General features: G+C 39.2%; 1 protein-coding gene across 1 annotated transcript in view; it reads left to right on the top strand.

Annotated features, from left to right (window-relative positions):
• Positions 1-26,945, top strand: part of NECTIN3 (nectin cell adhesion molecule 3) — a 199,875-nt gene that overhangs the window by 35,187 nt on the left and 137,743 nt on the right. Inside the window, exon 2 of the mRNA XM_064273468.1 lies at positions 21,285-21,626. Within this exon, the coding sequence (XP_064129538.1) occupies positions 21,285-21,626 (342 nt within the window). The remainder of the gene's footprint in view (positions 1-21,284; positions 21,627-26,945) is intronic.

The raw sequence follows: 26,945 nt of genomic DNA, 5'->3' as shown, positions 1-26,945 counted from the left end.
ACTGTATACCTTAATTATTAACTTGAGCTCTGATTAAGCAAACTCAGGAGTAAAACTTTCAATTTTTCTTGAGATTTGAAATGTTTTACAGTGGCAGGTATAAGAAAAAGCTAATGTTTACTGAGTTGTTTTTTTTTTTTTGGTAGATGTTATGTCATTGGAAAATTTAAGGTGTGTGTGTATGAGTTTTATTTTTCCCCCATGATATTTATGAGAATGGCTTGATTTTTGCTCATGTATTTAAAACCCACTATGTTGAAATAAAATAACCTTTTGCTTAATACAATATTACAAAATTATCAATGATATATTGATCTTTTCAGTTATATACAATATCTGCTATGAAATGTCATAAAGTTTTAAATGTTTGATGATAATAGTAACATAGAGAAGTAGGAAAAAAAATGATCAGCATCATGATGAATGGTGAAGAAATTGAAGTTGCCAAGGGTTTCATTCTGCCTGGATCAACCGTCAGTGCCTGTGGAAGCAGGGCGTCGGGCACATCTGCTGCAGAAGACCTCGTTAACGCTTCAAAAACCAGAGAGGTTACTTTGGTGACTAAGGTGCACCTGACTCAAGCCTCGGTCTTCTCAGCCACCTCATGTGGATTTAAAAGCTGGACAGTGAAAATAGATACAGAAGAACTGACGCATTCAAATGGTAGTGTGGTCGAAGAGTATTGAATACACCGTGGACTGCCAGCAGTACATACACATCGTACACGACCAGAAGAGCTGCGACCGGAATGCTTCTTAGAAGTGAGGAAGGTGGAACTTTGTCTTCTTTGCTTCGGGCATGTCATCAGGAAAGACCAAGCTAGAAAAGGACAACATGGTTTGTAAAGTAGAGGATCAGTGAAAATGAGGGAAACCCTCAATGAGTTGGATTGACACAATTGCTGCAACGGTGGATTCAGACCTACAAATGATCATGAAGATGGTGTGGGACTAGGCAGTTTTGTTGTATTAAACTTAAGGTCAGTGTGAGTTGGAACCAACTTGATGTCACCTAACAACATCTTTTATATGAGTCATCTTCTCCAGATGACTCATATAAAATTAGAATCTCTAGTTCAGATTTAGGTAAAGGAAGATTTTAGTTTCTAGACATAATTTTTCTTACTTTACGTGCTTGTCATTCCCTGTCCCAACTCACTAATTATAGGTTTGCACTCTTAACTAGAGTATCTCTGGTAGGGGTGACCCCTATGTCCCAGTTTGCCCAGGACTGCCTATGTTTACAACTGTTATTCTAGCGTAATTAATATTACTGCCCCCAACTCTTGTTTCACTAAAGAAAATGTTTTGGCTTGGGTAACAAACTATGTGGCCACTGTCCATGGCTTTGTATGTCTTATTTTCTCTTCTAGCTTCTCGGCTCTTGGAAGTCTCAAGCTATGCTATTTTCTCTCTTATACTACCTAGTACTTAATATTCAGTGAGTGAAATTCAGCACATACTTTCAACTTTACTATGCACCTTCTATATTTTACCAGTTATATCACTTTTCAGCCTAAACTTGATCAATTAAAATTTTCTCTTGCTGTATCTAATCCCTTGCTGCAGTGCTTTTCATTTTTATACCAGTCTTGTAATATCTTAACTCAGTATCAGTCAAGCTATGTACATTCTCTGTCCTTACCTCCTAGCTGCTTGGGGAGAAAAAAATCATGTAACAGTGTAACTTGGTGCCACTACAGAAGTTAGGCTTTAGTTTCAACTGGAACCTAATAAGCCTTACCTGGCAATTCTGAGCATAGTTAGTGCTCGCTCTTCATGTTGAAGGATGTTTTTTTTTTTACACTGATACCTTGTTAATCAGGTGATAATAGTCCCATTTTATAGGTGATAAAACAGGCTCAAGTATCCAGGGTGACACTGGTAATAACAAGAGATCTGTGTGTTCTTGAATCTAGGTTAGTTTGGTTCTACAGTTCTTTTTTATTCCATCCTGTTACCTATTCAGTCTTAAGTCTCATTCTTAGGTCTGAAAAGTATACTACTGCACTATAAGGTCAGTATACCTATTTAGAGATGCATTTTAAAGTCTTTTTTTCCTTTTGTGCTTTAGGTGAAAGTTTACAGCTCAAGTTAATTTCTCATACAAAAATTTATACACTTATTATTTTGTGACATTAGTTGCAGTCCCTGTAATTTGAGAGCACACTCACCCTTTCCACCCCAGGTTCCCTGTGTCCATTCACCCAGCTCTGTTCCTTCCTGCCTTCTCATCCAGCCTCTGGACAGACGGTGCCTGTTTGATCTCGTGTGTCTCATTGAACTAAGAAGCATACTCCTCAAGAGTATTATTTTTTGTTTTATACTCCTGTCCAGTCTTTGAAGAGTATGCTTCGGGAATGGCTTCACTTCTGGGTTAACAGAGCGTCGGGGGGCCAGAGTTTTGAGGGTTTCCGCAGTCTCTGTCAGACCATTAAGTCTGGTCTTTTTATGTGAATTTGAGTTCTGCTCCACACTTTTCTCCTGCTCTGTCCAGGACTCTCTGTTGTGTTCCCTGTCCAGATGGTCGTTGGTGGTAGCCGGGCACCATCTAGTTCTTCTGGTCTCAGGCTGGTAGAGTCTCTGATTTATGTGGTACTTTTGTCTCTTGGGCTAATATTTTCCTTGTGTCTTTGGTGTACTTCATTCTCCATTGCTCCAAGTGGGATGGGACCAGTTAATACATCTTAGATGGCCCCTTGCAAGCTTTTAAGACCCCAGATTCCACTCTCCAAAATGGGATGCAGAACATTTTCTTGATAAATTTTGTTAGGCCAGTTGTCCTAGATGTTCCTCGAACCTGGAGAGTTTTCTTCAGCAAATTACAGAGGAAGTAAAGTTGTTTTGCTTTTAACCAGTTTATGAGCTGATGCCTTTTTAAAACAGTAGATTTCAGATTTTGGAATATGAAAGAGTGTCAACATATCTGTATAAATTTTTACCTGGATAATTATAAACCCAGAAGGGATCAATAGAAAAGTAATAGACCATCATTTATGACAATTGATATTAGATCGGCATCTTTGAAGTGCTAGTTATTAACCGTGGTAAAAACAACATACACTTCTTCTGAGAGAGGTATTTACATGTTCACATGCTTTTTGTGTTTATATATGTACCACTTACACTAAATTTGAAGTAGTTTAAGGACCGGAAGTAAATTCATTAATATTTTTAACAACAACTTAATTGCTCTTGTTGAAATTTGTCATGATACTGTTGATTATAAATTTTGCTACTGGAATAATACTAAATTATCACATAATTGTAGAATTTTGGCTAATAAATTGTATTATGATTAACATTCAGTATTTCATTAATAGTCAAAATTTGCAACAATGTGGTTGCACATTCAGAGGTTGAAATGGGAATTCTTTTGCAAAGATTTTCTCCCAGTTGGTAGCTTGTGTTGAGTGTCTTTATTTTTATGTATGTATATATTTATTATTTATTTTTGTTACGTTTTAGGTAAAGTTTACAGAGCAAATTCATCTCTCATTAAATAATTAATATGCAAATTGTTATATGTGACATTGGTTGCCAACCCAGCGACGTGTCAACAAGTGTGTCTTTTTAAGAGCAGAAATTTTTAATTTTGATGAAATTCAGTGGTTGTGCTTTTTTGGTGGTTTATCTAAGAAATCTTTGTCTAACGAAGTATGGAAAGATTTTCTCCTATATTTTCTTATAGAAGTTTTATAGTTTTACATTTAGATGTATGATCCATCGTGAGTTAATTTTTTTATTAATATATAATGTATAGATCCAACTTCATTTTTTTGCACAGGAACACCCAGTTATTAGTGTAATTTATTAAAAAGGCTGTTATTAACTGCCTTTGCACCTTTGTCAAAAATCAGTTTGTGTGTATAATATTCTGGCCTGCATTGGGTTCCACTGTTCTATTTGTCATCTCTACGACAGTGCCACATGATTTTGATTGATGTAGTTTTATAATATTTCTTAAAATCAGATAGTGTTACCCATTCAATTTTGTTCTTTTTCAGATTTGTTTTGGCTATTCTAGGTGCTTTACATTTCCATATGAATTTTAGAAAAAGCTTATCAATTTCTACCAAAAACGTGTTTGGATTTTGATTGGGGTCCCATTGAATCTATAGACCAGTTTAGAAGGAACCAACATCTTAAGAATATTGAGTCTTCTGAACCATGAACAAGGTATAGCGCTCTCCAGTTAATTAGGTCATTTTTACTTTCTCTCAGCAGTGTTTTATAGTTTTAACTGTACAGGTCTTTCACTCCTTTTGTCAAACTTACTCCTATTCCATATTTTTTTAAGGCTAGTCTAAATAACTTCGTCTTCAGACCTGTGTTCTCTAAACTGTTAATACTCTCTGGATTATTTTATCTACTCTCGTGAGTTCATATGCCTTTTATGTGTCAGTCACTCTGAATTTATATCTCTAGTTCATCACTTTGTCCAGAACTCCATACTTTTATGTAATCTAGCTGCTTACTCAACATATCCATTTGGTTGTCATATAACCCGTTTCCGTTGAGTCAATTCTGACTCATAGAGACCCTATAGGACAGAATAGACCTGCGCCATAGGGTTTCCAAGGCTGTATCCTGTACAGAAGCAGACTGCCACGTCTTTCTCCCATGGAGCAGCTGGTGGTTTCAAACCACTGACCTTTCATTTGGTAGGCAAATGCTTAACCACTGCACCATGAGGGCCCCTTTCGTTGTCATATAGGCATCTCAGAATAACCAGGCCAAAGCTGCACTTCTGAAATTCTCTCTACCCCTTAGCCTTAAAAGTGTTCCTTTTGCTCATTCTCATTTTGGCACATGTCAACTCCATCATTCCAGTTGCTCCAGCCAGTAAAGCTTTCTCTCGGAATTAATAGGTTCCTAACTAATATCCTTGAATTTTTTTCTTCAGCCCTTTCAGCTTGAGAAATGCTGAGCGTGTTCTTCCCTTTTGGTTTTCTAACTCCAGGTCCATGCACATGTCATTATAATACTTTGTCGTCTTGAGTCACCCTTTGAAATCTTCTCTTCAGCTCTTTTACTTCATCATTTCTTTTTTTTTAATTTTTTAAAATTTTTATTGTGTTTTAAGTGTAAGTTTATAAATCAAGTCAGTCTCTCATATAAAAATTTATATACACCTTGCTATATACTCCTAGTTGCTTTCCCTGCAATGAGACAGCACACTGCTCTCCACCCTCTATTTTCCTGTCCATTCAGCCAGCTTCTGACCCCTCTGCTGTCTCATCTCCCCACCAGAGAGGAGCTGCCCAAATAGCCTCATGTGTCTACTTGATCAAAGAAGCTCACTCCTCACCAGTATCATTTTCTATCCTGTAATCCAGTCCAACCCCTGTATGAAGAGTTGGCTTTGGGAATGGTTCCTGTCTTGGGCTAACAGAAGGTCTGGGGACCATGAGCTCCAGGGTTTCCTTCTAGTCTAAGTTAGACCATTAGGTCTGATCTTTTTATGAGAATTTGAGGTCTGCATTCCACTGCTCTCCTGCTCCCTCAGGGGTTCTCTGTTGTGTTCCCTGTCAGGGCAGTCATCAGTTGTAGCTGGGCACCATCTAGTTCTTCTGATCTCAGGGTGATGTAGTCTCTGGTTTATGTGGCCCTTTCTGACTCTTGGGCTCATAATTACCTTGTGATTTTAGTGTTCTTCACCCTCCTTTGCTCCAGGTGGGTTGAAACCCGTTGATGCATCTTAAATGGCTACTTGCTAGTGTTTAAGACCCCAGAAGCCACTCTCCAAAGTGGGATGCAGAATGTTCTCTTAATGCATTTTGTTATGCCAATTGACTTAGATGTCCCACAAAACCATGGCCTCCAAACCCCCACCCCTGCTACACTGGCCTTTGAAGTGTTCGGTTTATTCAGCAAACGTCTTTGCTTTTGGTTTAGTTCATTTATGCTGACCTCTCCTGTTTTGTGTGTTGACTTTCCCTTCACCTGGAATAGTTCTTGTCTACTATCTGATTGAAAAAAAAAAAAATTTTTTTTTTTTTTTTTACTATGTGATTAGTGAATGCCCATCTCCATCCCTTCCTCCCCACTCTACTAACCATCAAAGAATATTGTCTTCTCTGTTTTAAAGTATTTCTCCAGTTCGTATAATAGTGGTCTCATACAATATTTGTCCTTTTGCAATGACTAATTTCACTCACCTTAATGCCTTTCAAATTCCTCCGCGTTATGAGATGTTTCGTGGATTCATCATTGTTCCTTATCGATGCATAGTATTCCTTTGTGTGAATATACCATAATTTATCCATTTATCCCTTAATGGACACCTTGGTTGGTTCCATGTTTTTGCTATTGTAAACAGTGCTGCAATGAACATGGGTGTGCATATATCGGTTCACATAAAGGCTCTTGTTTCTCTAGGATGTATTCCAAGGAGTGGGATTGCTGGATCGTATGGTAGTTCTATTTCTAGCTTTTTAAAGAAGTGCCAAATCGATTTCCAAAGTGGTTGTACCATTTTACATTCCTACCAGCAGTGTATAAGTGTTCCAGTCTCTCCACAGCCTCTCCAACATTTATTATTTTGTGTTTTTTGGATTAACGCCAGCCTTGTTGGAGTGAGATGGAATCTCATTGTATTTTTGATTTGCATTTCTCTAATGGCTAATGATTGTGAGCATTTCCTCGTGTATCTCTTAGCGGCCTGAATGTCTCCTTAAGTGTCCGTTCATATCTTTTGCCCGTTTTTTAACTGGGTTGTTTGTCTTTTTGCAGTGTCATGTAGATTTTAGAGATCAGGCACTGATTGGAACTGTCGTAGCTAAAAACTTTTTCCCAGTCTGTAGGTAATCTTTTTACTCTTTTGGTGAAGTCCCTGGATAAGCATAGGTGTTTGATGTTTAGGAGGTCCCAGTTACCTAGTTTCTTTTCTGGTATTTGTGTGTTGTTAGTAATGTTTTATATACTGTTTATGCCATGTATTAGGGCTTGTAGTGTTGTCTCTATTTTTTCTTCTGTGGCCTTTATCGTTTTAGATTTTCTACTTAGGTCTCTGATTCATTTTGAGTTTGTTTTTGTGCATGGCGTGTGGTGTGGGGTTTTGTTTTGTTTTTTTCAGATGGGTATCCAGTTATGCCAGCACCTACTTCATCATATCTTCCATTCGTTTAGCTACTCGACATTCAAAAGCAAGTTTCAGAGTCTTTTCCAATATTCATTTTAGTTTTTTCTTTCTTTGCTGCCTTTTTTTTAAAATAATTTTTATTGTGCTTTAAGTGAAAGTTTATAAATCAAGTCAGTCTCTCACACAAAAACCCATATACACCTTGCTAAACACTTCCAATTACTGTCCTCCTAGTGAGACAGCCTGCTCTCTCCCTCCACACTCTCTTTTTGTGTCCTTTTCGTCAGCTTTTAACCCCCTGCACCCTCTCATCTCCCCTCCAGGCAGGAGATGCCAGCATAGCCTCAAGTGTCCACCTGATCCAAGAAGCTCACTCCTCACCAGCATCTCTCTCCAACCCATTGTCCAGTCCAGTCCATGTCTGAAGAGTTGGCTTCGGGAATAGTTCCTGTCCTGGAGCAACAGAAGGTCTGGGGGCCGTGACCACCGGGGTCCTTCCAGTCCCAGTCTGGCCATTAAGTCTGGTCTTATGAGAATTTGGGGTCTGCATCCCACTGCTCTCCTGATCCCTCAGGGGTTCTCTGTTGTGTTCCCTGTCAGGGCAGTCATGGGTTGTAGCCAGGCACCATCTAGCTCTTCTGGTCTCAGGAAGATGAAGTTGCTGGTTCATGTGGCCCTTTCTGTCTCTTGAGCTCGTAATCACCTTGTGTCCTTGGTGTTCTTCATTCTCCCTTGATCCAGGTGGGTTGAGACCAATTGATGCATCTTAGATGGCTGCTTGGTAGCATTTAAGAGCCTAGACGGCACTCTTCAAAGTGGGATGCAGAATGTTTTGTTAATAGATTTTATTATGCCAATTGACTTGGATGTCCCCTGAAACCATGGTCCCCAGACCCCTGCCCCTGCTATGCTTGCCTTCGAAGCATTTCAGTTTATTCCGGAAACTTTTTTGCTTTTGGTTTAGTCCAATTGTGCTGACCTCTCCTGTATTGTGTGCTGTCTTTCCCTTCAACTAAAGTAGTTCTTATCTACTATCTAATTAGTGAATACCCCCTCCCATCCTCCCTCCCTCCCCCCTCTCGTCACCACAAAGTAGTGTTTTCTTCTCAGTTTAAACTATTTCTCAAGTTCTTATGTTAGTGGTCTTATACAATATTTGTCCTTTTGCAACTGACTAATTTTACTCAGCACGATGCCTTCCAGGTTCCTCCATGTTATGAAATGTTTCACAGGTTCCTCACTGTTCTTTATCGATGTGTAGTATTCCATTGTGTGAGTATACCATAATTTATTTATCCATTCATCCATTGATGGGCACCTTGGTTGCTTCCATGTTTTTGCTATTGTAAACAGTGCTGCAGTAAACGTGGGTGTGTATGTATCTGTTCGTGTAAAGGCTCTTACTTCTCCAGGATATATTCCAAGGAGTGGGATTGCTGGATCATAAGTTAGTTCTATTTCTAACTTTCTACGGAAGCTCCAAATCGATTTCCAAAGTGGTTGTACCATTTTACATTGCCACCAGCGGTGTATAAGTGTTCCGGTCTCTCCACAGCCTCTCCAACATTTATTATTTTGTGTTTTTTGGATAAATGCCATCCTTGTTGGAGTGAGATGAAATCTCATTGTAGTTTTGGTCTGCATTTCTCTAATGGCTAATGATCGTGAGCATTTATTCATGTATCTGTTATCTTTGCTGGCTTTTTTAATGACCTCTTGCTTTCATATATGATGTCTTCAATGTCACTGCACAACTCACCTTGTCCTCGGTCATTAGTGTTCAGTGTGTCAAATCTAGTCTTGAGATAGTCTCTAAAATTCAGGTGGGATATACTCAGGGTTGTACTCTGGCCCTTGTAGACGTGTTCTAATTTTCTTCAACTTGAACTTGCATACGAGCAGTTGATGGTGTGTTTCGCAGTTGGCCCCTTGCCTTGTTCTGACTGTGATGACATTGAGCTTTTCCATCATCTCTTTCTATAGATATAGTTGATTTGATTCCTGTGTATTCCATCTGGCGAGGTCCATGTGTATAGTCACATGTTGTTGATAAAAGGTACTTGCAATGAAGAAGTCGCTGGTCTTTAAAAATTCTGTTATGTGATTTCTGGCATTTCCATCCACACAAGGCCATATTTTCCAACTACCGATTGTTTTTCTTGGTTTCCAGCCTTCGCATTCCAATCACCAGTAGTTACCAATGCATCCTGATTGCGTATTTGATCAATTTGAGGCTGCAGAAGTTAGTAAAAATCTTCAGTTTCCTCATCTTTGGCCTTAGAGGTTGGTGCATAAATTTGAATAATATTAAAGGACACAAGAAGCACCAGAAGAGGATGGAAGGAATACAGAGTCATTATACCAAAAAGAATTGGTCGACATTCAGTCATTTCAGGAGGTAGCATATGATCTGGAACCGATTGTGCTATAGGAAGAAGTCCAAGCTGCACTGAAGGCTTTGGCGAAAAACAAGGCTCCAGGAATTGAAGGAGTACCAATTGAGATATTTCAACAAATGGTTGCAGCACTGGATGTGCTCACTTGTCTATGCCAAGAAATTTGGAAGAGAGCTTCCTGATCAGCCGACTGGAAGAGATCCGTATTTATGCCTATTCCCAAGAAAGGTGATCCAACCGAATGTCGAAGTTACTGAAGAATACCATTAATACCACATGCAAGTAAAATTTTGCCCAAGATCATTCAAAAGCGGCTGCAGCAGTATATCAACAGGAAAACGCCAGAAACTGAAGCCGGATTCAGAAGAGAACGCGGAACCAGGGATATCATTGTTGACGTCAGATGGATCCTGCCTGAGAGCAAAGAATACCACAAAGATGTGTACCTGTGTTTTATTGACTGTGCACAGGCATTTGACTATGTGGATCATAACAAATTATGGGTAGCATTGTAAAGAATGATAATTCTAGAACACTTAATTGTGCTCGTGAGGAATCTGTACGTAGATCAAAAGGCAGTTCTTCAAACCAAACAAGGGGATACTTTGTGGTTTAAAGTCAAGAAAGGTGTGCATCAGGGTTGTATCCTTTCACCATAGCTATTCAATCTGTATACTGAGCAAATAATCTGAAAAGGTGGACTATGTGAAGAAGAATGGGGGCATCAGGATTGGAGGAAGGCTCATTAACAACTTGCATTATGCAGGTGACACAGCCTTGCTTGCTGAAAGCAAAGAGGACTTTGAAGCATTTACTAATGAAGATTAAACACCACAGCCTTCGGTATGGATTATACCTCAACATACAGAAAACAAAAATCCTCACAACTATAGACCAATAAGGAACATCTTGATAAATGGAGAAAAGCTGGAAGTCATCTAGGAATTCATTTTACTTGGATCCACAATCAACACCCATGGAAGCAGCAGCCAGGAAATCAAAAGACACATTGCCTTGGACAAATCCACTGCAAAAGACCTCTTTAAAGTGTTGAAAAGCAAAGATGTCACTTTGAAGACTAAGGTGCCCCTGACTGAAGCCATGGTGTTTTAAGTTGCCTCTTACGCAACTGGTACGGAAACTGAGCAATGACTAAAGAAGACCAAAGAGGAATTGACGCCTTTGAATTGTGATGTTGATGAAGAATACTGAATATACCATGGACTGCCAAAAGAATGAACAAATCTGTCTTGGAAGAAGTACAACCAAAATGGTCCTTAGAAGCAAAGATGGTGAGACTATGTGTCACATACTTTGGCCATGTTATCAGGAGGGACCCGTCCCTGGAGAAGGACATCATGCTTGATAAAGTAGAGGGTCAGTGAAAAAGAAGAATACCCTCTCAAAAGAGACCTACGTAAGTGGAAAAAGTACCTTGCTCATGGATAGAAAAACTTAACCATGTAAAAATGTCTGTTCTACCAAAAGCAATCTAAAGATACAATGCAATTCCGATCCAAATTCCAATGACAATTTTTAATGAGATGGAGAAACAAATCACCAACTTCATATGGAAGGGAAAGAGGCCCTAGATAACTCAAGCATAACTGAAAAAGAAGAACAAAGTGGGAGGCCTTACTCTACGTGATTTTAGAACCTGTTACACTGCCAGAGTAGTCAAAACAGCCTCGTACTGGTATAAGAACAGATACATTGACCAATGGAACGGAGGTGAGAATCCAGACATAAACCCATCCACATATGAGCAGCTGATGTTTGACAAAGGGCGAAAGTCAGTTAAATGGGGGAAAAGACAGTCTTTTTAACAAATTGTGCTGGCATAACTGGATATCCATCTGCAAAAAAATGAAACAAGACCCATACCTGATACCATGCAGAAAAACTAACTCAAAATGGATCAAAGACCTAAATATAAAATCTAAAATGATGAAGATCATGGAAGAAAAACTAGGGACAACGTTAGGAGCCCTAATACATGGCATAAACAGTATACAAAACATTACTGACAATGCAGAAGAGAAACTGGATAACTGGGAGCTCCTAAAAATCAAACACCTGTGCTCATCCAGGGACTTCACCAAAAGAGTAAAAAGATTACCTACAGACTGGGAAAAAGCTTTTAGCTATGGCATTTCTGATCAGCGCCTGATCTCTAAGATCTACATGATACTCCAAAAACTCAACTACAAAAAGACAAATAACCCAGTTAAAAAATGGGCAAAAGATATGAATAGGCACTTCACTAAAGAAGGCATTCAGGTACCTAACAGATACATAAGGAAATGCTCGCGCTCATTAGCCATTAGAGAAATGCAAATCAAAAGTACAATGAGATTCCATCTAACTCCAACAAGGCTGGCATTAATCCAAAAAATGGAAAATAGTAAATGTTGGAGAGGTTGTGGAGAGAGTGGAACACTTCGACACTACTGGTGGGAATGTAAAATGGTATGTCCAGTTTGGGAATGGATTTGGCCCTTCCTTAAAAATCTAGAAATAGAACTACCATTCCAACCAGCATTCCCACTCCTTGGCATATATACTAGAGAAATAAGAGCCTTTGCATGAACAGATATATGCACACCCATGTTCATTGCATCACCGTTTACAATAGCAGGACGATGGAAGCAGCTAAGGTGCGCATCAGCGGATGAATAGATAAATTATGGTATATTCACACAAGGGAATACTGTGCATTGAGGAAGAACAATGGTGAATCCGTGAAACATTTCATAACATGGAGGAATCTGGAAGGCATTATCCTAAGTGAAGTTAGTCAGTTGCAAAAGGACAAATATTATGTAAGACCACTATTGCAAGAACTCAAGAAATAGTTTAAAGAAAGAAGAAAATATTCTTTGATGGTTACGAGAGGGGCGAGGGAGGGAGGGAAAGGGTTTTTCACTAATTAGATAGAAGATGAGGACTATTTTAGGTTAAGGGAAGACAACAAACAATAGAGTAGAGGTCAGCACAGCTGGACTAAAGCAACAGCAGAGAAGGCTCCTAAACAGACTGAATGCTTCGGAGGCCAGTGTAGCAGGGGCGGGGGTCTCAGCGGACTTCTGCATCAGCTGGCATAATAAAATCTGTTAGGAAGACATTCCGCATCCCACTTTGGAGAGTGGCTTCTGGGGGTCTTAAACGGTAGCAAGCGGCCATCTAAGATGCATCAGTTGGTCTCAACCCACCTGGATCAAAGGAGAATGTAGAACATTAAAGACACAAGGTAATTAGGAGCCCAAGAGACAGAAAGGGCCACATAAACCAGAGACGACATCAGCCTGAGATCAGAAGAGCTAGATGGTGCCTGGCTGTAGCCGATGAATGCTTTGACAGGGAACACAAGAGAACCCCTGAGGGAGCAGGAGAGCAGTGGAATGCAGACTTCCAATTTTCATAAAAAGACTAGGCTTGATGGTCTGACTGAGACTTGAAGGACCCCAGAGGTCATGGTCCCCAGACCTTCTGTTAGCCCAAGACAGGAACTATTCCCAAAGCCAACTCTTCAGACAGGGATTGGACTGGACAATGGGATAGAAACTGATACTGGTGAAGAGTGAGCTTCTAGGATCAAGTAGACACATGGGACTATGTTGGCATATCCTGTCTGGGGTGGAGACAGGAGGGTGAAGGGGGTTAGAAGCTGGGCAAAAGGGACAGGAAAAGAGAGAGTGGAGGGAAGGAGTGTGCTGTGTCATTAGGGGGAGAGCAATTAGGAGTATATAGCAAGGTGTATATAAGTTTTTTCTATGAGATACTGACTTGATTTGTAAACTTTCACCTAAGACACAATAAAAAAAAAAAAAAAAGATTGAAAAGAATACCCTCAACGAAATGGATTGACACAGTGGATATAACAATGGGCTCAAGCGTAATCATTGTGAGGATGGCATAGGACCCCAGGCAGTGTTTCATTTTCTTGTATAAAGGTTCGCTGTGAGTCAGAACCCACTCCATGACACCTAACAACAACAACTAATATCTTTGTTTAGTCCTTGTCTTTACCATCTCTTCCATTAAGGGCATAGTTATCTTTTTGAAAGGTAAGTTAGAGTGTGTCATGTTTCTGCTAAAAACTCTCTAATAAGGGCCTCCCATCTTAATTCAGGAGTTTGACCCCCTGTTATACCCCTGGCCTCATTTCCTGCCATTTTTCTCAGGATCACTTTACTTAAGCTACATGCATTTCTTTCTCATTCCCTCTTTCTGAAAGGTTCTCTCCCCTCACTCCATTAGTTTTTTTTACGTCTCTGCTTCAGTGTCATCAAAAAGACCTTCTTTTATCACCTGTATATCAAAAAGATATGTTTCATCTTTTGTCTTATACCTTAAAGGAATCACTGTTGATCTTACCTTACTTTATTTTCCTTATAGTTTTTATTCTTCAGTATATTTTTACTTCTTTCTTTGTTCTCTGCTTTCCCAATTAGGATGTAAACTCCATAAGGGTAGTGACTTCTGTTCAGTGGTCTTCCCAGGACCCAAAACAGTACCGGGCATAAAGTATGCACCCAGCACATGTTGATAAATGAATGAATATCCTGGGTTCTCTCAGCCAATTTTTGGCATGTGACCAAGGTTTCTCCTTAGGCTATGTTTTTTTTTAGGTGCTGTTGAGTTGATTCCGACTCATGGTGACCCTATAGGACCTCTTATGATCCTGGAATTACCCTTTCTAGTTATGACATGAGAGGAAGTTAGTCTTTCATACTGTAATAATATTTGAGTTTGCAGTTTATAGTTTTCACGTAAGTTACTCTATTTGGCTTTATTTTTCTGTGCTTTTTTCTGAGTGGACTTTTGTTGAAAAGGCTTTTGTTACATTTTCAAAGTAGATGGGACTTAAACATTTATCAGATAAAATAATTCCAATTAGCTACTAAATGTGGTGGTGATAAATTTGATTCATTTAAAACATATTTTATACTGATGTTACTGAGGCTATCTAGATGCTGTTATGTTGGTAGTTTCTTCAAAATGTGTACTTATTTTAAAGTATTTACCTCAAAACATTACTGTAAATCCTGAGGAGCGTGAAAGAATTTATGCCTTACAGATCTTTTGAGGCTTTGTTTGGTTGAACACAGACTAAAGTACATGTTTCTTTGTAGAATATTTGCCTAAACCTATTTTGTGGCTCCTAACATTTCAAAGATCCTAAGCCCAAATGCCCAGGGTGCCTGCCGTTTCCTGTAACTGAGAAGTGAGGTGTCGCAAAAGATGGTATTAAAAACCAGGAAGTTAGATTTGTGATGACACTCTTTCGCTCCTCCTTGGTTCAGTGCTGGGGCTTGGAGAGGTAAGAAAGGGAACTGTTGCCACTTTATTCATTCTTCCATTTCTAACACCTTTCTTTAATGAGATCAGTATGGGTCTGATGTCTGGTTTTTTTTTTTTTTTTTTTGCTTGTTTTGTTTTTAAATAACCCCATAATTATATATAAATGATTACATATTCTTTTCTGTCAGTAATTTCTTATTTACTATGTATATTTCCAAATGCTTTGTATCCTCTGGCACTGTGTGGTTACAGGCTAAATGACTGTTCCAACACGCATGAAGACCCTACAGACTAGGCACTCCAAGGAACTGCAGATGAAGAATTACTCCTTTTGCCATTTCTCTCTCCCTCTACACTAAGTGAGAGGCACAGTGGGTCTTTTCACATAAGTTACTTAGTTGCTAACTGTAGGGTAAGGATCAACTTGAATCCAATTCCCACCTGAAAATGGATCCAGTTCTTACCTTACCAGTTCTCCATCCTCATCTCCAGCCACCCAGCTACACTTTTATCTGACCCAGCCACCGGTAGCTGTGTTGGAGCTCCTAAGTTAACGTCCCTTGTTAGTCCTGCAGAGTGACTGCCTGCACAGCTCCTCTGGGATCTAGCCGCCTTGATCGAGTTAGCACAGAAGTTAAGAGGACACAGCCATTCTGACTGGCTGCCCGTGCAGCCCTTGTTGGATCTCTGCAACCCTGAGCGAGGTCAGAGCACACGTGTTGAAAGGACACAGTCCTTCAGACTGCCACATAGGCCAGCCTTTGCTGGCTGTCACTGCCCCTGTGGGTTCTGTCTTTGACTAGAGTAACTCACAGAACTCATAGAAAGGGATATACTCACTATGACAACTTTAATATAACCAAAAAAGGATACAAAGAAACACATAGGATGAGGTCTGAGAAGGGTCCTGGCCTCAAGGCTTCCATTGTCCCCAGGGATGCGTGGCCTTTTCCCGGGCATAGATGTTCTTGCCAATCCAGGAAGCCCAAAGATCTTTTGTGTTCAGGGCCTTTTATTGGCTTCACTATTTAGTCATGCTTGGGGCCTCATTGCATAGTCATGATTGATTGAATCGTTGAATATGCATGATTGACTAAATCATACCCCTACCTTTCCTGTGGTTGGCTGACCAGGTGTGGTCTTTGTGGCCCTCACTCATCTGCACAAATTCTAATGACAGGCCACATTCTAAAGACAGGCCAAAATGAGTTCTTTGTCTCACACCCTCTTTCTCTCTGAAAGGATAATAATTTCAGTTTAATTAATTAGGTAATAATAAAAATTTTTAATTGGAAGCCAAGTTGATACACAGGACAGAAACAGATCTTAATGGTTTTCCTTAGACCTTAAGTTTGCAGGATGCAGTGAGACTTTATGACAAGGTAAGTGTCTTGCTAGATACGAAAGGTTCAATTGTTTGCTGTTCCTTAGCCTGTTTATATTCCAGGCTTATATCACCATTAATGAAGAATTTACTTTAAGTAATATTTCTCTAGGACGCTGCTGCTCTTTAGTCAAACTCAGCTTCATACCAGAAAGTTGTGGAGAGGCTCAGTGTTTGAGAGATCCTAGGTAGTGAGACATTCTAAGTTTGGCCAAAGAACCACAATGATAAATCTATTCCTCCATAGTTTTAAGAGCCCATGGGGGAAATCGTATTCAGAAGTGGTTCCTAACTTTTGGGTTTAGTCCAGGAATAAAAATGTATTAGACTCTTTGTTTGCAAGCAACAGAAACTAACTCTGGCTAACTAAAACACAAAAAGAAGGATATGTAATTTAGAAGCTCGTGGAATCTAAGAGCCAAATTATAAGTATTTGAAGGGTAGGTACAAAGCCTTGATCAATGGTTTTAAGGATTGAAACAAAGAAACATACACCAAAAACTTTTTGTAACGAGCAAAAAATGCTCAGAACATTTTTGTAGAAAAATTCAAAAGTAAAAATTACTCATACTTCCTAGAAATAAAAATAATAGAAAAAAGACATTTTCAAGAACCTGACAGTTACATCCTTTAACATTTGTTTTTTAGTGAGGTTGAAAACTTGTTTAAAATTGCCATTTATAGGTCCTTTGTAAATACATACTCATATTCTTTGTTCACTTAGGAGGTCAATGTTTCTGGTCAAATCTACCAACCTTTTTTTCTGAGTGTTTTTTCTACCTTTGCAGTTATGCTGAGAAAGGCTTTTCCCACTTAAGTGTTACAGAATATATTTATATATTTTTGATTTAGTAGATCAGCCTTTTTTGTTTCCCTCTCCCTGGAGGCATAGTGGTTAAGAGCTATGGCTGCTAACCAAAAGGTCGGCAGTTCAAATTCACCAGGTGTTCCTTGGAAATTCTATGGGGCAGTTCTGCTCTGTCCAGTAGGGCCGCTATGAGTTGGAATTGATTCGACAGCAATGGTTTTTTTTTTTCTTTTTCCCTTGATCTCAGAATATTTCCTTTAGTAATGGTGGCCTGCTAGGCCATGATTCTTATGAGTTGTAAGAATTAGAAATACAATTAGAAATATCACTCCCAGATTATTATGTTTCTCTTATCTCTTCCACCCGTACCTTTACCTAAGGGGAATAATTTTATTTATTTTTACTTTTAGTTTGCTTTTTATTAGGAAAATTACTTATTGTAAATGATTTGATGTCAAAGAACACAAAGTGAAAACTAAAATGTCTTTCTCTAGCTCTCAGTAATCAGTCCTACTCTAGATAATTAACGCTATCTGATAGAATATACAAGAAGTTATTGTTAGTATAAAAAAAAAGTATATATATAGGCATATTGTCACTAATTGTTTACGTTAGGTCTTCATTCCATCTGGTATATATTTTTTTAATGCTATTTAGTATACTATATTTTTACGCAGATCATGCACATCTTCTACGTTTGTTTGCCAACCGCGCCCTCCTCCCATGAGGTATTTTCATAAGCACTGCTATTCCAGTTTTTTCACATGTTGCTATAGAAATAATTAGCACCGTGCGCTTACAAAAGTATCTCACTGGGGAAGGGTACGATTGGCAAACAAATGTAGAAGGCATGCGTTATTTGTGTAAAAATATGGTAAAACAGGGATTTATCTTTTTTCAAATATTTTGCTCTTGTCCTTTCAACATTTCATGAGTAATTCATAATTTCTCCACCCAAAGTACTAACTTGATTATATATCATATTTCATTATATATGTAGGTGTATTTCTGTACTTTCAATTGCTTTAACGTACCAGTATCAAACTATTTATTATTTTTACTGTAGCATTTCACTTTCCTTCGCTGGGTCATTGCAGTGTTTGAGATACTTCTTAGCTATTATCCTGAGCCTATTTTTCCAGAATTTTAATCAGTTTTTCACTGGAATTGCATTGAGTTTGTGTGCTGATATGGGGAGAATTGACATCTATATACTATTAAGTTTTGCCATCCAGGAACATGGCATGTCTGTCCCATTTGTCAAGTCAGCCACTCGGGTTTATAAGTCCTTTACAACTTTACTTATGGATGTTTTAAATATTAGTGTTTTGCACATACTAATTCATTCTTTTTCTGCAACAACTTTATAAAGGTAATCGCATATGTAGGAGCCCTGGTGGTGCAACAGTTAAGTGCTTGGCTGCTAACCAAGAGGTTGGTGGTTCGAAGCCACCCAGCGGCTCCACGGGTCAAAGACTTGGCAGTCTGCTTCGGTAAAGACTGCAGCCAAAAAACCTTTTGGGGCAGTTCTGCTCTGTTACGTGGGGTGGCTATGAGTCAGAATCAACTCTGCAGCACCCGATAACAATTTAACATATGTCTATGTATTTTTTATGAATTTTGCATATATTTTGTAAACAACCACGTTGTTGATGCTAATAACTTTTCACTTGACCCTCTTGGATTTTTTACATAATAGATTTTTCAGATAATTCTGTATGTTCTTTTCTAATATGTATCTTTTTCTTTCTGTTTTTTTTTTTTCTTACCATATTGCATTGGATTGAATTTTCAATTTCACTTGAGTAGTGGTAAAGTTAGTGGGTCCTGTCTTGATCCTGTCGTTAATGGCCAGGGCCCCTTTTTCAGTTGTAGTTTTAGTATGGTAATAGCCATTGATTTAAGATGAATATACTTTATTATTAAGAATCATTTTGTTTTCAGTTGTTAGGTTTTTAAAATTAGAAAATGTATGTTAAATTTTATTAAATGCCTTTTCAATATCAGACGAGGAAGTCGTGAGCTTTCAATGTGATGAACAGTCTAGAACTGTAATGTTGACTCCTCCTTATAACTCTAAAACTCTGTCTTTGAGTTGATTCTGACTCATAACGACCTTATAGACTCCTCCTTATATTTTTGGAATAATCCTACTTGGTCATGGTGTATTTTTCTTTAAATACAGAGCTGGATTTTATTTTATAATATTTGTGTCATTTTTGATTAATACTCATAAGATTGCTCTTTTGTTTGTATGTTTTCTGGTTTGGTTCTAAGCTTATGATAACCAGGTGCCATCAAGTCGTTTCTGACTCAAGGTGATCCCGTGTATGTCAGAGGAGAACTGTGCTCCGTAGGGTTTTCAGTGGCTGATTTTTCAGAAGCTGGTTGCTGGGCCTTTCTTCTGAGGAGCCTCTGGGTGGACTCAAACCTCCAACCTTTTGTTTAGCAGCCAAGTGCTTTAACCATTTACACCACCCAGGGACTCCAGACTTAATGAAAGCTTGCCAATATATACATAGGAATACTTTGTCATTTCATATACCTTAGATTCATTTTGGGGCCCTGGCAGTGCAGTGGTTCAGAGCTTGACTGCTAACCAAAAGGTTGGCAGTTTGAATCTACCAGCTGCTCCTTGGAAACCCTATGGGGCAGTTTTACTCTGTCCTATAGGGCCGCTGTAAGTTGGAATCGACTCCACGGTGACAAGTTTGGTTTGGGGTTAATTTTAAAAGCTTTTTTTTTTTAACCCTTGAAAGGCTGAGAGAGCTTGATGGTAAATTTTTTGGACTTGATACCTTTTTGGGTCAGTGGTTATACAAAACAAAAAAAACAAAAAACACAAAACACAACAAAACACAACACTCTTTCTTCTATGGCTGTGAAGTATATAGCCAGTGCGCATTGTCAGATCTTTTGCTGTAATTTTCTAGGTCATCTCTTGGATGGTAAAGTTCACCCACTAGGGTTTTTTTCCTGTGTTGTGTTTCATTGTCCCCCCTCCCACACCCCATTAAATGGACTTACAGAAATAATATTGTGTAAATTTTTTTTTTTAATTTCTTTTATTGTACTTGAGATGAAGGTATACAGAACAAGCTAGTTTCTCATTAAACAGTACACACATTGTTTTACGACATTGGTTAACAACTGCATGACATGTCAACACACTCCCTTCTCAACCTTGGGCTCCCTATTACCAGCTTTCCTGTCCTCTTCTGCCTGCTAGTCCTTGCCCCAGAGCTGTACCCTTTTCTTTTTATTAACTTTTATTGAGCTTCAAGTGAACGTTTACAAATCAAGTCAGACTGTCACATATAAGTTTATATACATCTTACTCCGTACACCCACTTGCTCTCCCCCTAATGAGTCAGCCCTTCCAGTCTCTCCTTTCGTGACATTTTTGCCAGCTTCCAACTCTCTCTATCCTCCCGTCCCCCCTCCAGACAGGAGATGCCAACACAGTCTCAAGTGTCTGCCTGATATAATTAGCTCGCTCTTCATCAGCATCTCTCTCCCACCCACTGTCCAGTCCCTTTCATGTCTGATGAGTTGTCTTCGGGGATGGTTCCTGTCCTGTGCCAACAGAAGGTTTGGGGACCATGACCGCCGGGATTCCTCTAGTCTCAGTCAGACCATTAAGTATGGTCTTTTTATGAGAATTTGGGGTCTGCATCCCACTGATCTCCTGCTCCCTCAGGGGTTCTCTGTAATATTGTGTAAATTTTTTGGTTGTTATTTAGAACTGTTTGAACATGTTTAAATACATTTTTTTTCTTGATTATCTTTTGATTCTCTCCTACATTCTTATATTCATTTAAAATATTTAACAACTCTAGGCTTTAAAGTTACTTTTATACATTTCCCATTTTTTAGTGCTTATTTTGGTTTATTAGTTTAAGTACTTTTTAGCTATTCTGCGAGGACCCGTATGTGAGTGGTGAACTTGTTATATATGCTCAAATATTCTTATCAGTGAGCAGCATATTGCTTGATTATGGTATTCATGAGTGTTAGTCTTATTTCTCTCAAGATGATACAGGCTTTTCCACTGCAACACGTTATGGTGGATACTTGATGCATTTGAGAGTCACCGTTTCCTCACAGCAAGCTCAGGAAACACGTGATTCTTTCCACTCCTGTTTTATTATTCAGTCACATATGTATAAATGTGTATATATCTGTGTATGTAAATATATACATATATGTTTTAATGATAACATAATGTGTTAGCATAATTTTTTCCATTCTAAGAGTTTATATATATATATATATATATATTTTTTTTTTTTTTCTTGTTTTTCCGTAGGTGCGTTAGCTGGTCCGATTATTGTGGAGCCACATGTCACTGCAGTATGGGGAAAAAATGTTTCGCTGAAATGTTTAATTGAAGTAAATGAAACCATAACACAGATTTCATGGGAGAAGGTACATGGCAAGAGTTCACAGACCGTGGCAGTTCATCACCCTCAGTATGGATTCTCTGTTCAGGGAGAATATCAGGGGAGAGTCCTGTTTAAAAACGACTCACTTCATGATGCAACAATCACACTGCATAACGTGGGGTTCTCTGATTCTGGGAAATACGTGTGCAAAGCCGTCACCTTCCCACTTGGAAATGCCCAGTCTTCCACAACTGTCACTGTGTTAGGTAGGTGTACTTAAACTGTTTTTTTTTTTTTTGGTGGTTGAGTGGTGATTATAACAAAAATATTTTCAAGAATTTAAAATGGTTGAGAATGTATTTATGCTTAGGTTTAAAGTAAAAAAATTCAAATAAGATTTTTCAAGTTCTGTCTTATAATTCTGTGATTCTAGATTCTCTTAATTTAAATAAAATCCTTTCTGTGTCTACTTACCTCTCCATATAATGCTACCTAGTTCTAAGCTACTTACTTCATGAAAGATAGTATTGCAATTATAATACTAAGTGTTGAATTTCCTTGACACGTATTTTCACTACAGGCAGTCCCCAGGTTATAAACGTCCAACTTACGTACAACCCATAGTTATGAGTCAACTCCCTTAAAACCTATTGTATTAAAAATTCCAGGTTCATGGAATGGTTTGTAATAACAAAGGAATGCTACTTTGTGGTGTGCATCAAAATATTATTGTTAGAGACATTTTAGTGTATCTGAAAGTGTTTAATTTTTTTTGTGCATAGAAGGGTCCACTATATACTGTATACTGAGGCAGACATTTGACTAACTTGTGTGAGATACGAACTGTACCTAACTGTTCTGACTTATGTATAAATTTGACTTGAAGACAGATTTAGAAACCACTTGTTTGTAATCTGGGGACTGCCGGTATTTCCCCTCAAATTTTCAATGAACATTTTTAGTTAAGTTTTTCCATTCCATCAAGAGACAGAATTTATTTATTTATTCCTGCTAGTATAAATTTGCATAGCTATTTGCATCTTTTCCTGTTGATGCTCCTAATAAATGACCTTCAACCTCGGGTGTCTGATAACTGCTGAAATTTCTGGTGGAATTTTGAATATGCTTATTCAGACTAAGATAGTCTGGCAGCGGAAAGTTGGTTTACTTCACTGCAGTGGAAAGTGGAAAGTAAACCAACTTGTGAAGGTTGGTGAGTAATAGAATAAGGATTAAGAAGTAATAACAACCTATGTGGAAATAAACCCGAACGCGGTGCCTGCTCGAATTCCCCCAAGGGAATGGTTAGCTGGCAGCCTTTAGCTCTTAGCTCCTTTAAGATCCCCTTCAGCTTTTGAGTTGAGGTCATGCTCCTGGGGTGACCCCGGGTCAGTTACTGAGCATGGCAGTGGTGGTTGAAGGCAGTCTTTTTGGAGCCAGTGGTTGAACAAGAGAGTGGTATGAGGGCCTAGCCATTTCCACCCAGTGTGATGTGGACAGTCTTTTGCTGTACATCTCCCCAGTGGCCTGGGAGGGTCTTTGTCAGATCTCCTGATAGCTCCCCTGTCCAGGCATGGACTAGTAACCTGAAACTTGCCTCCAAAAATGGAGGGTGCTGAGAGACTGAAGAAAGAGGCAGGAAATTCCAGAGTGACAGCAAAGGGGTTAATTAGGGAGACAAACAGATGAGGCAAGTCCTGGGTGGCCACGAGACCAAATCAGGTCTCCACGCCTGCAGTGGAAGGGCAGAGGTTTTATAGTGGCAGTGGACAGTAGTGACTACAAGCCAGAGTCTTGCATAAGAAAGACTCAGCAACTTGTAATGAACTAGTGGACCACGTGAGGGCGCTCATGTTCACTCTTGCAAAGCCTGTTTTCGCTTCAGTCCACCCCTCAAGGCTGTCTCCTACAACCTGGCACTTTCCCCTTCCTGAACTGCAGCATGAGAGACCCGGTTCCCTCCATGCTGGGAAAAGATATGGAATATATAGAAGTGTAGGAGTCCCTGGCATAAAGCAATCATACAATAAATGCTATTGAGTAGGATATAGGAATGAATTGGTGAACTTGGTAGATTAGAAATGTTTTATAAAAGAAATAGTTGAACCAGTCGTTAACGGAAGAAATTTAGGGAGAAGTTATTCTTGAATTAACTGAGAGTAAGTGAACCAAGGCAGTCCATCCTAACATTCAGGTTGCATCAGCATAGTTCTGACTTTACCTTTCTAGCCATTAGTTCTTGTACTTTATATAAAAACCTTTGATCAATCAATAACCCTAGTACAAAAAGCTATATTCAACTTGAGGATGTTTGACAATTCAGAAGAAACTGAGATGCTGAGCCAAGATCTTGAGACCCTTGAGAAGTGAGAAGAACATATGCCCGAGTACCATTGTCTTCAAGATGAAGTGTCTAATAGCTCTTCTCGTATACACCTTGTATCTCAAAGGCTTACACTCTCAGAATAAACCAGAAGTAAACTAGTCTTCTTGTAGACTTCTAGCCCTGGTTTCCATCACCTAAGTAGTCTGAACTTAGATTAAGGATATCCTGGACTGGTTAGAAGAAGCCCTGGTGGTGCAGTGGCTAAGTGCTCGGCTGCTAACCAAAAACGTCAGTGGTTCAAACCCATCAGCCACTCCACAGAGGAGGATGTGGGAGTTTGCCTTCTTAAAGATTGCAGCCCAGGAAACCCAGTGGGGTGGTTCTACTCTGTCCTTCAGGGTTGCTATGAGTTGGAATCTGCTCGATAGCAATGGATTTGGGTTTGGTTGGATGGGTTAGTATTTTTAGGAGTGTGGCAGAACAAAATGCACATCTTATTTGGAAGGAAGGTACTGTTATTCTGGGCCTCAGATTATTTCTACAGTAATTATTCAAGCACAGGAATATAGTCATTTTGTTTGAATAACCATGCATGCAAGTAAGGAAGACCTGGCAAGCAGCAGCCAGTACAAACAGAAAACAGACTTGCAAAGACTTAAGGTGTCATCAGATACAGACTGTTGAAAAACAGTGCTTATTTACTTTCTGAAGAAAATAAGTCAGTGTATAAAATTTCTGGTTGTAGACCAGAACGCTCCTAAGAAGCAAGGATGGCGAGACTGTGTCTTACATACTTTGGACCTGTTGTCAGGAGGAATCAGTCCCTGGAGAAGGACATAATGTTTGGAAAAGTACAGGGTCAGCAGAAAAGAGAAAGACTCTCAACAAGATGGACTGACAAAGTGGCTGCAACAGTGGGCTCAAGCATAACAACGATTGTGAGAGTGGCACAGGACTGGGCAGTGTTTCGTTCTGTGGTGCATAGCATAGGGTCGCTATGAGCTGGAACCGACTTGATGGCGCCTAACAACAACAACATAAAATTCCTGCAGCAGAAGAAGAATTTTTTTTTTTTTTTTTAATCACGTGGCAGCTGACCTGAAAGTAGAAAAGTATTTCTTAGGGTATAAAAGCAGTTAACCAAAAAAGGGAAAAACAGCAAAACAAAGCACGTGCGCGCACACACACACACACACACACACACACACACACACACACACATAAAAGCTGGTACATTTGAATACTTTAAGAAGGTCTGCTCATCAAAACATACCAATATATAGCCAATGAGTGTAATTGCTGTCAACAAGTTGTACACCTGTAAACGGTTTAATTGGCAAAAGTTGTGTGGTTGGTGTATTTACAACAAGGACAAAAGAAATAAAGAGCAGCTGCTGAGGTTGCTTAGGTGCAACCAAATACCTCATGCAATTTGGTTCCTTGGTTTAGAGGTTTAGGGTCATGGTTTCATGAGAGATCCCATTTAATTGGCCTAATTACATGTTTAGTATTTCTGTTCTGCCACCTAGTTTGTTGCATAGTGCCTGGGGTCTTAGAAGCTTACAAGTAAAAGCACAACAGTTGGTCTCTTCTCTTGGAACAACAGGAAGAAGGAGAGTCAGGAATACGAAGAAGGTATGGAATGTGAGGCTAATCACCTCCATGAGCAACTGCCTCTCTTGCCATGAGACCAGAAGACCTGGATGGTGCCCAGCCACCAGTATTGAACATTTTGATCAAAGATTCTGTAGAAGAATCCTTATCTAAGGGAGGGAAGTACAGAACAGAATTACACATTCACATGAAATCCAGATTTTCTGGAGCATCGGAGGGTAGATGAACCCCTCAAATTATTGCCCTGAGATAACCTTTAAACCTTAAACATCCTCGAAGGCTTCTAAAAAACAACAGTAGGTTAGCTTAACTAGTAAAGAATGTCTGCTTTGAGCATTGTCCTCTTTTAAGATCTATCTCTATGGGGCCAAACTGACAACAGCAACTCTAAGATGAGGTAGGAACCTCGAAGAGCAGTGGGTTTGTATTAATGGGGGAGGAACAACTCAGAAAAGGAGCGTGGGAATGGTTGTGCAACTTGAAGAATGCAGTCAGTGTCAGTGAATTGTACAAGTATGTTTTGCTGTGTATGTTAACGGTAAAAAGGATAAAAAGGCCAACTAAATTGTTAGAAGATACCTGCACCACGTGTAATCAAAAAAGACTCTTCCCAAGTCTGTAGAACTTCTGCCACAGCAGAAAGAACGACAGTTGGCTCCAATGGGCATTTTGCCCCACGAAATTCCAAATGGTCCGTTAACATTTGAAAAGGCCCTCAATCTCATTCATAATCTGAGAAATGCAGAGTAAATCTCACTGACAGGCCATTACCTGCCTTCAAGGTTGCAAATACTGAGAAATCTGCTCAATCAACTGTTGGCAAGTACACTGCCCAACAGGAGCTCTTAAGATTGGGACATAAATTGATGTTTTGGAAAATTTGTTAGTATTATCTGGTAAAGTTGATGCAGTTCTGCAAGGGACAAACGAGAAATCTATGCAAAAGATACTAAGATAGTGAATGAGAATGTTTCTCATAACGTGTTTATCTGAGACAGGAAGCAGTCCAAATACCCAACAGTAAATAAACTGCAGCAGTTAGGAGCCCTGGTGGTGCAGCGGTGAGGTGCTTGGCTGCTAACTGAAAGGCCGGTCATTGGAACCTGCCAGCTGCTGCTTGGGAGAAAGATGTGGCAGTCTGCTTTCTTAAAGATTTACAGCCTCGGAAACCCTATGGGGCAGTTGTGCTTTGTTCTATAGGGTTGCAGTTAGTCAGAATCGATGGCAGTGGGTTTGGGTATACAGTGATTAAAACTAATAATCTATACAAGTGCATATGAATCTCAATTATTTCAAAATAAAAATTTGAAGAAAAGAATTCCAAAAATAAACTAAAGTTAAATACCCCAACATGATTGAATCTCAGGAACTCAAGGGCAAACTATACAAAAATAAATGCAGTTTGGTTCCACTCATATAAAGTTCAGAAACAAGCAAAGTTAAACTCTATCGTTTAGGTTTGCATTTGTTGGTTGCAGAGCTATAATGACTAAGTAAGCAAAAAATTATTTGCCAAGTCAGTATAATGGTTTCACATTGAGGCAGTCGGGGTATTAAAATCAGGAAGAGATTTAAAAGGGACTTCTGGGATGCTAATAATCTTCCCTGTCAACGTTTATGGTGGTTATATGGGTGTTCGCTATAA

The sequence above is a fragment of the Loxodonta africana genome, chromosome 20 (genome assembly GCF_030014295.1).
Source record: "Loxodonta africana isolate mLoxAfr1 chromosome 20, mLoxAfr1.hap2, whole genome shotgun sequence".
NCBI classification, from domain to species: Eukaryota; Metazoa; Chordata; class Mammalia; order Proboscidea; family Elephantidae; genus Loxodonta; species Loxodonta africana.
Note: the sequence above shows the minus strand (reverse complement) of the source record. Positions and strands in the feature narration are given on the sequence as shown.